Source organism: Agrilus planipennis, unplaced genomic scaffold (assembly GCF_000699045.2).
Source record: "Agrilus planipennis isolate EAB-ADULT unplaced genomic scaffold, Apla_2.0 scaffold25, whole genome shotgun sequence".
Taxonomy (NCBI): Eukaryota; Metazoa; Arthropoda; class Insecta; order Coleoptera; family Buprestidae; genus Agrilus; species Agrilus planipennis.
In genome coordinates, this window is record NW_020439112.1 from 383153 (window position 1) to 397698 (window position 14546).

Sequence of the window (14546 nt, forward strand, 5' to 3'; positions counted from 1 at the left end):
CCTCTTCATTTCTAACCTTCTCTATCCACGGTATCCTCATCATTCGCCGGTAACATCACATTTCGAACGCTTCTAACCTTTTTTCTGTCGCACCCACCATTCATGTTTCGCACCCGTACAGCGCCGCTCTCCAAACATACACCTTCAACAATCATTTTCGAATTTCTCTGTTCTATCCTCTGCTTTATATCTCCTTCCGTCCTAACTTACCTGACTTCTTAAAATACGTAAAGTCAGCCTTCTAATCTTTCGTCTCCTATCTTTACATTCGCTTTTTCCCTACTTTTTCTTCCTTTGCATACCAGTATTTTTATTTTATTTTTATTTATTTTCATACAACACTGTTTTGTCTATACCGATTCCATTTTATTTAAAGCTATCTCTAACTCCTCCTTGCTAGAAGCTAATACTGCTATTTCATCTGCAAATCTAAGCATACTAATCTTTTTCCCCTGTATATCTCTCCCTACAGTTGTATTGTCTTTAATGATGTTGATCGCGTCTTCGATATATAGATTTTAAAAGTAGCGGTGACAGTGTACATCCTTGTCTAACTCCTTTCCTAATATTTACTTCTCTACGTTGCTACTCCAGCTCTATAACTTGCCTGTTGCTCTTTATACAAACGAAGTATCACTCTTCTACTTCTGTAACTCATCCCTACATTTTCAATTATATTTAACATCTTGTCCCAGTTAACATTGTCAAATGCTTTTTGTGAACCTACAAATCCTATGTACGCGTTCATTCCTTTTTCAATCGTTTTCTCTATTTTTACCCTTAATGCTAGAATGACCTCCCGCGTTCCTCTATTTCTTCTAAACCCAAATTGATCTTCCCCTAATAGTTCTTCCGCACTTTTTTCCATTCTCCTCTGTACAATTGCAGTTAACATTTTTGACGCATGGAAATTTCTCGACCAACTCTTTCCTGTTTTCAATTGCATTTTATTTATTAACGCAGTTTTCACAGCTTTTATTACTCTTATTATTATTTATTTCATACGCATCGTGGAAAATTTTCGAGCGGTTCTCCTTCCTGTATTCAATCTATCTTTCTTAGTTTGAAAAGAAATATAGAACGTAACGACTATTCTAAATTAATAACTTCGCTAATTGGTTTTAACGGTTCACAATTTATTTTCATTTAGTCTCTCCAGATGCGTCCAGATTAATTTACCAATCGTATGTAACGTTTGTCGAACAAATCTCCAGTAGCACTCGGTCGGTATTTTATTGTTTGTTGAAGAATTGTTTTTACAAATGATAAGCCGAAAAGAGATACAGATAACATGAGACAAATGTAAATGTACGCGTGTAGATAATTGTCGCTCATCATATTTAGTCTCTTATTGTAGTCTGCGACTGATATTATTTTAGAATATGATACTTTCGTGTTCTTGGAGCTAGTGATACTATTAATATGTAGATATGTAAGATATGGTGTTAATTAATGCAGTGTGAAACGTTTCCATTTGAACCAATGGCATAATGACCCTGACGAAAAATTTCACCAGACTTTCTCAAGCTCTCGGTGACAGTTTACAGGAACTTAATCCAAAAAAATTGTTGTGCTATCTTGAAACAAATGAAAGGGTATGTAATGGTTTCTTTTGTTTTTTAAAATTGAAGGTTTTTAAGTCAAAAATTTATAACATTAACACAAACATAAATATGAGATCATCTTTACTATAAACTTTAAGTAGATAGAGATCTGTTAGCTCCTATTTACTTTATAATTTTAAGGAGTATAAGTTTTCTGTAATAATATATGTATATTTCTGAGACCGCCAGACATAAGGTTAAGAAAACAAAATGCTTTTGAAACCTCGTCCTTCAAATTGGTTATTATTTGTCTTTGAGGAAAGTCAATGTGTTTTCTTTTGAAGTAGGAAAACATATTAAAATCTTTCTTATGTTATACCTAAAATATTCTATTTGTCCAACAAAAACCTATAACCTTTTGAAGTAACATAAATAGTAGCAACTCTATAGAAGTCAATGAGATAGGTTGGTAGGACACCTTCTCAGGCATAAAGGGCTAGTTAAAGACATATTAGCGTCAGAAACAGGAGTTAAGAGGAGTAGAGTTAGATTAGATTACTGTTCATAAATGGTTAAGGAAAATGCGAAGATTAGCTCGGGATAGGAAACAGTGGAGATCCAATCGGTCTTAGGATTAACGATCCTATAATGGATCATGATGATAACCTTTTAAAATGAATTAACCGATCAAGTTTATGTTATCTTATAGACACAATAAATCTTTTTCAATTTGTTTCAATAAAACCACTGTATAACTCTTGTAACCGTTATTTTAATTAATATTTAAAACTTTTCATGATGAAGGAATCTATTAGCTTAAAATAAGTCATCATCNAAGAGGAGTAGAGTTAGTTTAGATTACTGCTCATAAATGGTTAAGGAAAATGCGAAGATTAGCTCAGGATAGAAAACAGTGGAGATCCAATCGGTCTTAGGACTAACGATCCTATAATGGTGATAACCTTTTAAAAGGAATTAACCGATCAAGTTTATGTTATCTTATAGACACAATAAATCTTTTTCAATTTGTTTCAATAAAATCACTGTATAACTCTTGTAACCGTTATTTTAATTAATATTAAAGCTTTTCATGATGAAGGAATCTATTAGCTTAAAATAAGAAACTCAAAACACTATAGATTCTTCATTCCTAATATTTTTGCAAATTATTAAATCATGACATATAATAAAGTTTAACAATTACACTAATAGAAAAGTTTAAAGTTTGTGATTCAAAAATGTTATGTTCCTTCAAATTTCCGTCAACTCTAACATTAAAATTTAGACAGATTTAAAGTTGCAATATTCAACATTAATATTCAGTTTACAGACGCTTGCTCTTAATTGAATCTACAGCAAAGCCGTTGAAGGAAACTTTTATCATTGCTTAATATTTGAATGTCAGAGTTGAAGTAATTTTATATTTCTACGAAGAGGATAATTATTTTTCGGAAACAATTTGTTTTAATTCAACAGAAAGAGGTTTATTTACAGCTAGAAAATAATATTTCTTAATTACAGCTTTTGTACGTACAATTAATAAATGATACAAGGTGATAAGACAATTGGCGAACCCTTCGCGTTTTTATATATTCAAAATTTAATTAAAAAAAATGTGTTCGGTTTCAGACAATAAAATTACGTTGTATCAAATTTTTAAGTTGGAATCTGTAAAATGATATTAAAAAAGCCAGTACTAATGAATACAAAAGAAAATACATAATTAAATTAACTTTGTCATAACCTTAGTTGAAGAATTGGAGAAGTTAAAAAGAAACGTCGAAAAATGTACCTATTACAGAACATTTCTAAAAACTCGCTTGTAGTTTAGATACGTATTGTAATGTTTGTGGGTTTAACAAATTAAATTTTAAGAAGAAAATTATTTATTTACACTAATTATTGTTGAACTTAAAAACACTGTTAAATTATTCACTAAACTTAGGTAATTATTCTAGTTATTTACACTACTGTTACTATTCACTGTTCTATTTATTTCTACTCCACTTCGGCTATCGTCTCTTCCTTTTTATACTCCCTTGCCTTCTTTCGGGAACATTCTCCAGCCGTCCAGAGAAGTCTCGTTTTCTTTGAACGGTTTAATTGCTTTCCCGGAACGCAGGTACGACACACACGTTTGCAGCGGCTAGTCGGCGAATCGATAAGCCGCTCACACACACGTATGCCCGATCGCACACAATCATGCTCGTGGTCGCTACAGTATATAATGTAAAACTGGAAATGTCTCTTTTCCTATGATGTTTTCCCGAAAAACATGTAGTTTGTAGCTAAAGAGTTGATATTGTGTTTAGATAATGCAACTAATTTAGATTTCCTGCTATTCAAACTTACGTTCAAGTTTTAGTTCTGACATTCAGTAGCAATTTGCGAGATTGTGTTGTAAGTGTATTAGAGAGATGATTTATGTGACACATTTTGTTGCAGCTTCCCGCAAGGAGTTGGATAGAAGCAAACTTCCAGAAACGGGAATGTTGCAAATTTATTCAGGATCCCAAAGATGAACTCAGGTAAAAAATACTTTATGCTCACTAGTTTGTAAGTTAATAAGGAGGGCAAAGTTCAAATTCATAGTTTCGTAATAAGTTAAAATTTCTTGTGATAGACGCAGTGACGTCAAAAAAGTGAAAAATTGCGTTAGAACCATGATAATATAAGCAAATATTTGGTTTATACAGGTTTAGTGTTTACACAAAATGTGTAATATGTATATATATGTTCATATTTATACGTAGGTAATCGCTGTAAATTTTTAGTACCTATCATTAATTTATGTTTTTAAATTAAACAAAATTATTTCAATACTAGTTAAAAGTCGTTAAAAACTGTAATAGAGCAGGTTTACATGCATTATATCATCTGATATAATGTTGAAGACGTAGAAGCGGTTTATGCAGATCTATATCTCACGTGTTAAGTTTAGTTAAAAAGCAGGAAAACGTAACAGTTGTAGAAGACTTCAACGCAGTAATAGGTGAAGGTAAAAGACGGTGCAATAGCGGGTTCTTTTAGATTAGGTAATAGAAATGATAGCGGAGATAGACTGATAGAATTTTGCAATAAACATAACTTAACCGTCGCGAATACTTTAACTTTAACCATCACGTTAGGAGACGCTATACCTACGTGGAAGATGGCAGGTGATTTAGGAAGATATCAGTTAGATTACATACTTGTTAGGTCAAGATTTAAAAATCAAGTGAAAGCCTGTAGGAGTTATATAGATAGCGATCATAACGTAGTAGTTATGAAGACCTATCTTAAATTGAAAATTCTGAAAAAGAAGAAAGGTAGGAGACGTCTTGACTTAGAAAAGCTAAAATGTAGCGAAACGCGGGATACAAGGACAAAGGAAATACTAAAGGAGCTGGGAGAAACGAATGACAGGAACGTAGAGACAGAATAAAACTCCAGTAAAACGTGCTTAAAGTCAGCAGATACAGGTGTATTAAGTCTTAAACAAAACGAAAGTAGGGAAAGTGGTTGATTGTAGGTATTTAGGAAGTCAAGACGGAAGGAATAGTAGGGATATAAAGCAGAGGATAGCGCAGGTTCAAGTCGCCTTCAATAAAAAGAAGTCACTTCTATGCTCGCGAACGGTTAATTTAGATATTCGAAAAAGGTTGTTAAAGGTGTACATTTGGAGCGCGGCGCTGTACGGGTGCGAAACATGGACGGTGAGCGTGGCGGAAAAGAAAAGGTTAGAAGTTTTCGAAATGGATAGAGAAAGTTAGAAATGAAGAGATGTTAGAAAAAATAGGAGAACAGTGGACTCTAGGTCTAGTCAGAGACATATTAGAGGCAGAAACAGAAGTTAAGAGAAGTAGAGGTAGACCCAAATTACTGTTCGCAGATAGTGAAGGGTTGTTATAGTTGAAGGTGCGTGTTCAACCAGCCTTAGGACTGACGACCTTATGATGGTGATGAATAACAATATTTATTAATAATTTTTCAATGCAGGTTTAATAATTTTTATTAATAAAAAAATAATACTTAATCAACAGAAGGTAATACATATAGTCAAACTCGGTCCAACCTTGGATGAACTCCGTTCAACCAAAGTTGAACAACTCAATGTTGGGCAAAAGTTCATCCAATCGTCTACTCTGGCAGTTTCTACATAGGATTTAATTACAATATTATCTTACAAATAAGAAAATGAATTTAATGAAAACAAAATAAATGAGCAATTTCAAATTCATATCTTATTGGTTTATAATCTTCATCCATTTTCCAATAACTTTGTCGTGCTAACTTAATATACGTCTGTCGTTTGGTGTCCCATTGTTTGCAACTAATTAATTATCAATTACACATCAAAGAGGGCATTGCTTTGATCGATTTAGTTAGTATCATTTGCTGTGAGATATAATTAGAAACCAATGGATTATTTGACCCATTTATTACCCTGTGTACAATAAACAATAGAAAATAGGCAAAAAATCTAAGCAAAACGTTTTTATGGTACATGAGTAAATATTTTATAGTAAAAGGTATAAAATTTTCTTTATCTACTGCATATACTGTTTATTATCGTTCTACAAGATAGAGACCTGGTCTGTCAACCAACCATTCGCATAAGAATTTAGTGCTTTTTTGTGATTTAATTAGTGATGAGTTTGTATATTTGAACCATGTGTTACCTTGACATAAGAATAAAGAACATTCATTCCGAGAACATTCTTGTAGATCCCTTTTTTTTAAACAATGGTAAAATTTCTTTTTTTTATATATTTAGTGTTAAAATCAAGTAAAGCACTAAATTTTCATGTCGTCAAGTCGTTTTGCGATTTTGTGATGAGGGTGTGGCAGCTTGACAGACATCTAATTATGTGAATACTTGTTGGTAAAGCAATTCAAACTTAATATTGAAAATCATCTCTCAAAGTCCCAGTAATCATTCAACGACTGACAAGTTCTAGTATTATTCTTTAATTGCAAGTTTGTTTCTCCCAACAGTAAAAACTTTTCTGTGGAACACAATCATCCCTTTGTTTTTGAAATTGCTTTTAGAACTTTGTTCCAATAGAACAAGAAAAAGCAAGAAGAAAACTTTGTCTGTTACAACCGCAATCCTTGTATTAAATAATAATAATAAATGACCGATTTGAAAAACCGTGAAACTAAATTCTGATATGTCGTACGTTGATATACGGTTAAAAATTAGGATTCACTTGTAATAAAAAAACAAATATCAAGCAATCGGCTGTGATGAACAAATTTTAATTTAGGAAAGTAAATGGATTAGATGCGTATAATATTAGCAAGACAACAGCTAAGACGATTGTTATTAATAATAAAATAATTTGTGACAACAGTTAGCCTGATGAGAATTTGCCGTAACAAAATATAGGGTTGTTCGGAAAGTCATTTCGTTTTTTTTTTTGGGGAAATGAAAGACAGTTTTCGTATAATAAACAAATACTTTATTAAATTATATATTGACCGTTCTGGTCTAACACCTTTTGCCATCTTTCTGGTAGTAGCATAATTCCACGCTCATAAAATTTTTGGTCTTTGCTGGCAAAAAACTGATCGAGGAGGTTTTTGACCTCCTCATTTGAGGTGAAGGTTTTACCGTCTAAAAAATTTTGGAGTGACCGGAACAAATAATAATCCGATGGTGCCAGGTCTGGAGAATATGGTGGGTGTAGCATTGTATCCCATTCAAGCTGTAAAAGCTTTTGGCGAGTGACCAAACTTGTGTGAGGTCTCGCGTTGTCTTGGTGAAACACTACACCTTTCCTGTTGATTAGTTCTGACCTTTTCTGTTGAAGTGCATCATTCAGTTTGTCCAGCTGATGACAGTAGACTTCCGAATTAATCGTTGTGTTATCCGGTAAAAGCTCAAAAAAAACGATTCCTTTAAAATCCCACCAAACAGACAGCATCACCTTTTTTTGGTGAATATCGGCTTTGGAAATGGTTTGAGCCGGTTCATCTTTTTTGCTCCATGACCTCTTGCGTTTGACGTTGTTGTATACAACCCATTTTTCGTCCCCAGTGATGATGCGCTTCAAAAACGGATCATTTTCGTGACGTTTGAGAAGCGAATCGCAGACGTCAATGCGGCGACACAGATTTCTCTCTGTGAGAACATGGGGAACCCATACATCGAGCTTCGAGGATAATCCCAGGCCTTTCAAGTGGTCATAAACTGTTGAATTTGATAAATTTAACCTCAATCCGATCTCACGTGTTGTTATTCGCCGGTTCACATCAACTAATGCCTTTATCGCGTCTTTATCAGCTTCAACCGGCCTTCCCGAACGTGGTGCATCTTCGACATCAAAATTGCCGGATCGAAATTTAGCGAACCAGTTCTGGCACTGGCGTACTGTCAACACACCTTCTCCATACACATCAGTCAATTTCTTTCTGGCTTGAACAGCATTTTTACCCTTTCTGTAGTAAAACAGTAAGATATGTCGAAAATGCTGCTTATCGCTCTCCATATTTAAAAGGGCACCAACCAAAAACTACTGCGTAGAATTAATTGGAATTTTTCACACACAAGCCTTGCTATATGAGCTCTCAAAGCATATAAGAAGTATACGGCTTAAATGTGAAGTTGGGTGCAAAAGAATACAATTAAATCGTCTGTCGGGAAAAAACGAAATGACTTTCCGAACAACCCGATAGCAATGCGCGAAATTGCTACAAATGTAGTTTTACCCCCACTCCAGAAGTTCAAAAATAATTCACACAAAGTTTACAGCAAACTCCCATAAGTAATTTGCTCGTGGTAAAACGAAATCTTACCTCCCTTCGGGGGGTGATTTGGTGCTAATCCCTAAATAAAAATTTCTTTTGCGAAATCAGTGGAAAATTTTATCCCCAAAAGTTCTCGAAGTTCAAAAATAATTTACACAAAATTTACGGCAAACTCCCATAAATAATTTGCTCGTGGTAAAGGATGATTAGCTGCTAATCCCTAAAAAATCACTTCGAATTCAAAAGATTAATGGTTAGTGATTTCAAGAAAATATGAAAATCGATTTCAGTTTCCAAACTGATTAAATCACAAATGTTGCTTAAGTTCAACGTCCTTGTTCGCATGATCAATTTTGATAATTAACCGCCAGTATCGTCGTGTATGCAGTTACGTTTCGAGCATCTTCTGTTTTTAGGTACATATCTACAAATACATACGTGTATTTGTGTCTACATATACGTATGTATGTAGCAATCTCAGTCAGTTAATTTGCTTTCCAGTTGTATAGCAAACAACTACCCATCAAATAATCTTAACCTAAGGACTATTTCGGTGTAGATTAGATTGAACGGCAACATTAATTTGAAAGCAGACGTTTAAATCGTGCGGATAATATTGGATTTCCAAAATTAACCCCTATGTTGGTGTAATAAATTACTACATTTTACACCCCGTTGCCTCCAACCGTAAAAATATCCTAACACTAAATTTATAGAACGGAATTGTTTTAGTCTTTTAGTTAGAATTAATAATGACTGATCGAAACGTATTTTTTAAGGGAAAAATAATGACCGATAGATCACATGGGATTTTCTTTCAGTTGATTATTGCAAGTAGAATTATGTTAAAATAAGTGCGATTAATGATCAATTTTTCATTTCAACAAAACAATACATGCATAATATAGTAGAGAAACGCTAATAATTTTAGAGGTTTCTAATGTGATGTCGTAAATAAACACATTTTTTGCGCTTACTTTGCAAACGCTGGCTGTACTATACGAGATAGATCAAAATAATATACTACAGTATTGTACACATTCAAAGGGTCTACAAAAAAGTCCAGGATGGTGTATGTCTATCTGTTAGGAATAACCCACAATAATCATTTTTTATCCTTTACTTTTTACGAGAAATAATGGCTTGTTTACGAAGCGATTTTAAGCAATACAGCATTAATCCTTATCCAATTAAGTACTTTTAAATACATTGTACATTTAATATAGATCAATATGGCCCTTTAGAGCATGTAATTTACATGAATATTTTCGAAGATATTACAGATTTAAAATGCAGGGACATAGCGGTTGCGGCGATACCGGCCGGGAAGCCGGTTTGTATTGTCTAATGACAAAAAAGCTGTGAATGGTGTATATAAAGACATTCTGTAGTATATTTAGTATGTTAAGGAGGTGTCTTTTGAAGATTTGACCTCCTCGAGAATAATCTAAACAAAAAATAAATATATTTAGTATCAGCATTCAGCATTGCACCCGTGCAAAGCTGGGGCGGATCGCTACTATGTAAATAAACTACTTACAATTTATATTAACGAGTAAAAATTAATCATGATCCTTAACAAGGATCCATAATGATAAATGTAAAACTGGACAGCTTAAGATCTCTATTTGCCTTTTGATTGATGATTCATAGAATACCTACCTCCTCATTTCCAATATTTTTTCGGCTTTAATATGCGTACTGGTACATTGTAAAACACAAATTATAGAAGGTCCTTATTTACTAAAATTCTAGTATACACAATTCCTACATTTCTTGGGCTTGTACCTTCGTTTCAGGGATTTTTGCTATTATGACGAAAAAAATTGTTAAAGGTGTATGTTTGAAGCACGGCGCTGTACGGGTGCGAAACATGGGCGGTGGGCGCGGCGGAAAAGAAAATGTTAAAACCATTAAAAAAGTGGTGTTACCGGCGAATGATGAGGATACCGTGGATAGAGAAGGTTAGAAATGAAGAGGTATTAGAAAGAGTAGGAGAACAGAGGACTCTATGGACTCAAGCATGAAGATCTAGTCAGAGACATATTAGAGGCAGAAACAAGAGTTAAGAGGAATAGAGATAGATCTAGATTAAATTACTGTTCGCAAATAGTTAAGGATGTGGGATGTCCTAGTTTTAGGGAAATGCGAAGATTAGCTCTAAAAAAATGCAGTGTTTATTGTTTTTAGATAATGCCTAATAAAAAAACTAAAATTACAACAGATAGAAATGAAAATAACATAACAGCAAACTCAATTACAGGCGCCATACTGCACTTACAGCACAATGCAACATTTGTTTCTAACGATGACAAAAGTTATCGTAATGGGTGTTTCAGGCGTCATCCAATCCAATACAAAAACAATTTTGAGTTCGATTTTGCACTTATACCATACGGCTGTAACTGTTTGTGCTATCATATACGTAGCATTTGAAGTCACGAACTACCGCTGAAAACCAATAACGAACATGTATATATGCAATTTGTCAGAAATATCGATAACACTTGTACCTACATATCATATGGAACGGTTATCTTTGATAAAGTTTTTACAATTGTCAACTGTTAGTAAAATCAAACGAATATTAATTACTATGCATGTACAAAATTGCATACGTATTTTATGTATTTATTTGGAGATATTACCACTCCACCATGTCCAAAAAAGCGAATTTGTATGTTTTTAAATATAATTGGGGAACGAAGTAATGGCAAGGAACTATCACAGGGGAAGTGATGGCGGCAAGCCGCCTCACCATCCTGTATTTTTGTGATCTTAAGTTCGATTCCTGACTGTCGACTTCTTGACTTGATTCGATCATTTAATTATTGATTTCGCTATTTAAACGGTTGCTAATTGACCTACTAATACAGTACGTAAAAACGTATTAGCTTGCAGTTTTAAATAAATAATTTTCATGTACCTACTTTGCACCAGTGACCTAAATATGCAACAGTATTAGCAATTTTATTCAAATTTGAATACTTTTTAATTGAAATATTTTAAGCTAATTTGTGGGCAGATTTCAAGAGGACTTAGTTCGTCCTTTTTCTTTTTTTTTCAGAATCGCATTCTCTAAAATGCTGTTATACAATAGACAAACTCTTTAGAACTTTGGATTCTAGTACTTAACTAGACCGCTAGTTGTATATATAATAATTATTATAATCTATCTAGCTTATCACTTTTGTGTTCTACTCTAAAGGCAAATTTTTGTTATGTTTTTGTACATATCCCATCAACCAGACGCACAATATGGACTTATATTTTAAGGTATATTTAATTTAAATATTTTTTTGTACAGTTGTTAAAAATGATAACTAGAATTGTACAGAGGAGGATTGAAAAAGGCGGAAGAACTATTAGGGGAAGATCAATTTGGGTTCAGAAGAAATAGAGGAACGCGGGAGGTCATTCTAGCTTTACGGGTAACAATAAAGAAAACTATACAAAACAGAAAGACGGCGTACGTAGAATTTCTAGATTTAAAAAACAATGTAGGGATGAGTTACAAAGATGGAAGAGTGATGCTTAGTTTGTATAAAGAGCAACAGGCAGTTATAGAACTAGAGCAGCAAGGTAGAGAAGTAAATATTAGGAAGAAAGTCAGACAGCGATGCACACTATCACCTCTACTTTTTAATCTATACATCGAAGACGCGATCAACATCATTTAAGACAAGTAGTATTTAAGTATTTAAGTAGGGAGATATATACAGGAGAAAAAATTAGCATGCTTAGATTTGCAGATGAGGTAGCTTTAAATAAAATGGATGCGGTAATGACAAAACAGTACTGTATGAAAAGAAATAAAAGTAAAACAAAAATACTGGTATGCAAGGGAAGAAAAAGTAGGGGAAAGAGCGAATATAAAGATAGGAGACGAAAAATTAGAAGAAGTGACTGATTTTAGGTATCTAGGAAGTCAGAAAAGCAAGGACGGAAAGAGTAGTAGGGATATAAAACAGAGGATAGCACAACAAAAAGAAGTAACTTCTATGCTCGTGAACAGTTAATTTAGAAATTCGAAAAAGGTTGTTAAAGTTGTATGTTTAGAGCGCGGTAATTAGAAATAGAGGAGATAGGTTGGTAGGACACCTCAGGCATGAAGGTCTAGTCAGAGAAATATTAGCGGCAGAAACGGGAGTTAGGAGGGGTAGAGGTAGACCTAGATTGGATTACTGTTCGTAAATAGTTAAGGATGTGGATTGTTCTAGTTTTAAGAAAATGCGAAGATTAGCTCAGGATATGAAGGGGTGGAGGTGCGTGTCCAACCAGTCTTAAGACTGACGACCTTATGATGATGAGTTACAAAGGACTGCCGCTGATCTCCAACTTTCGACACACCTCAGTTATTGCCGTCTTTTGGGTCAAAATGGACGGCCAAAACGGAAACGCGTGGTCCAACTCGTATTATTACTCAGTTGTACTAGTTTTGACAGGTTCTAACTTCAGAATCGACTATAGTAGAGTGCTTGCCAAAAAATGCGCCGAAAACTTGAAATATAAGGAAAATTTGTAAAGTACTCAAAGTACTCAGCTGATGGAAGGACGCTGTATTACGTTCTATCATTAATAAGAATTTACACCCCTAACAATGTTCGTACAACTTTTGCTCACAACTCAACCCTCGATAATAAAAGAGCTAAAAGAGCATTATATTTTTACAGTCGCTTATATGTCCAATATGTTACATAGACTAATAAAATCCACTAGTTTAATGTGTATTTAGCGAGAAGGATGTTTCTAGTGTCGTGTTACTGAACTTGAGAGTTACGTACGCTTGGCGGTCATTATCGCTGAAAATGTTCCATTAAGGAACACAATGCGTTTTTTAGGGTTCTCGATGTGTCCGACAGAACTATTATTCTCGGACAAACTTGTTCAGTTTGTGTTAAACGACTTGAAGCCAGAAAAAAATCGCACTCATTTATTATCTTGTTACTATAAACGTGTTTCTCATTCAAAAAACTTCACAGTATTAAATTGGAGAATATATTTTGTGACCAAAAATGTCAATATTTTAATTTTCTCTAAAAATTGTCGAAAATTTTGTTTACTGTTATTACTAAATTACTAGATTTGTCTACACTGAAATCTTAGAGATTATGTATATATCTAAATTAAGGAGAAGATAAATACATTTCTATAAAGTTTGACAATATAAACACGTAAAAAAATTAAATTTCTTTGTTCAATTAAAAAATTAATTGAAATTAATCGCACTTATTTTAACACAATTCTATCTGTCCCACAAGTAAATAGGGTTGCAATAATCAACTGGATAGATAATGAGAACTCCTTGTCATGTCCTGATTACACTATCTCCCCTATTTGAATTACCTTACTAACATAATCCCTTACATTTGCACCCTGTTCTACTGAACTTAGTTGATTTATTAACAGTAACAGTGCCAATAAATACGGATGGTATCGTAAGTAAATATAAACAACGTTTTGGCCAGCACCTGATGTGCCCTGCATTGATTTAAGACCGAAATTCAACAACCCGTGGCAACATTTATCAACGGTTTCGTCGGTTGTTCATATTTACCCGCGGTTTACAATCAGGTCTAAAGTTCGGTTTCGAGCCGTCAGGTCCGATGTATCATTAAGCCAAGTATTTGCATGAACACGTCTCTGGCGGGACTAATTTTAAGAAGATTACGTAGAAAATTTGACAGTGTGCTGTACTTGTAGCTGGCAATTTCCTTTCAATTACTAGTCGTTTCGAATGTAAATTAATCGACCAATTAATTAATTTCGTCAACTAATGAAAATGCAGAGTGGGATTTACGTAAACGAAAATGGGCAAAAGACGCAGTAGAGTATTAAAACGAGTTTTGAACTTTCTGAAAATAAAACATTCTAACAGCAGCATATTTAAAGTCGAACTTTTGTAACTCGAACTTCTATAAGCCTAAATGTTTTTTAACTCGACATTTTCTTTTTTTTTCCTTGACATACATATTATTTTACATTTATCCCAAACTCTGTAACTCTAATTTCTCTAACTTCACATTGTAAATTACCTTTTTATTTCTATATCTATTAATTTCTTTCGGAAAAATCAACGCCTAGCGATAACCAATAACTCGAATTCTCAGAACTATTGCCATCACGCATCGTGGATTGGTGATAGATTGGATAAAATTTCAAACAAAAAACACATATCTATAAGTTGAACCTTGAGTATCATTTTTAATTGCTTTTTTTTTTCGTTAAAATTGAAGACGGTAATTTTTCTTGTTTTTAAGGTTTTTCCTA

At 33.6% G+C, this 14546-nt stretch overlaps 1 protein-coding gene across 1 annotated transcript in view; it reads left to right on the forward strand.

Moving 5' to 3' along the window:
• Positions 1–1336: 1336 nt before the first annotated feature.
• LOC108738083 (transient receptor potential cation channel trpm) overlaps positions 1337–14546 on the forward strand; it is a 35078-nt gene continuing 21868 nt past the window's right edge. Inside the window, 2 exon segments of the mRNA XM_025977572.1 lie at positions 1337–1595; positions 3990–4072. Coding sequence (XP_025833357.1) covers positions 1491–1595; positions 3990–4072 — 188 coding nt within the window. The 5' untranslated portion in view covers positions 1337–1490.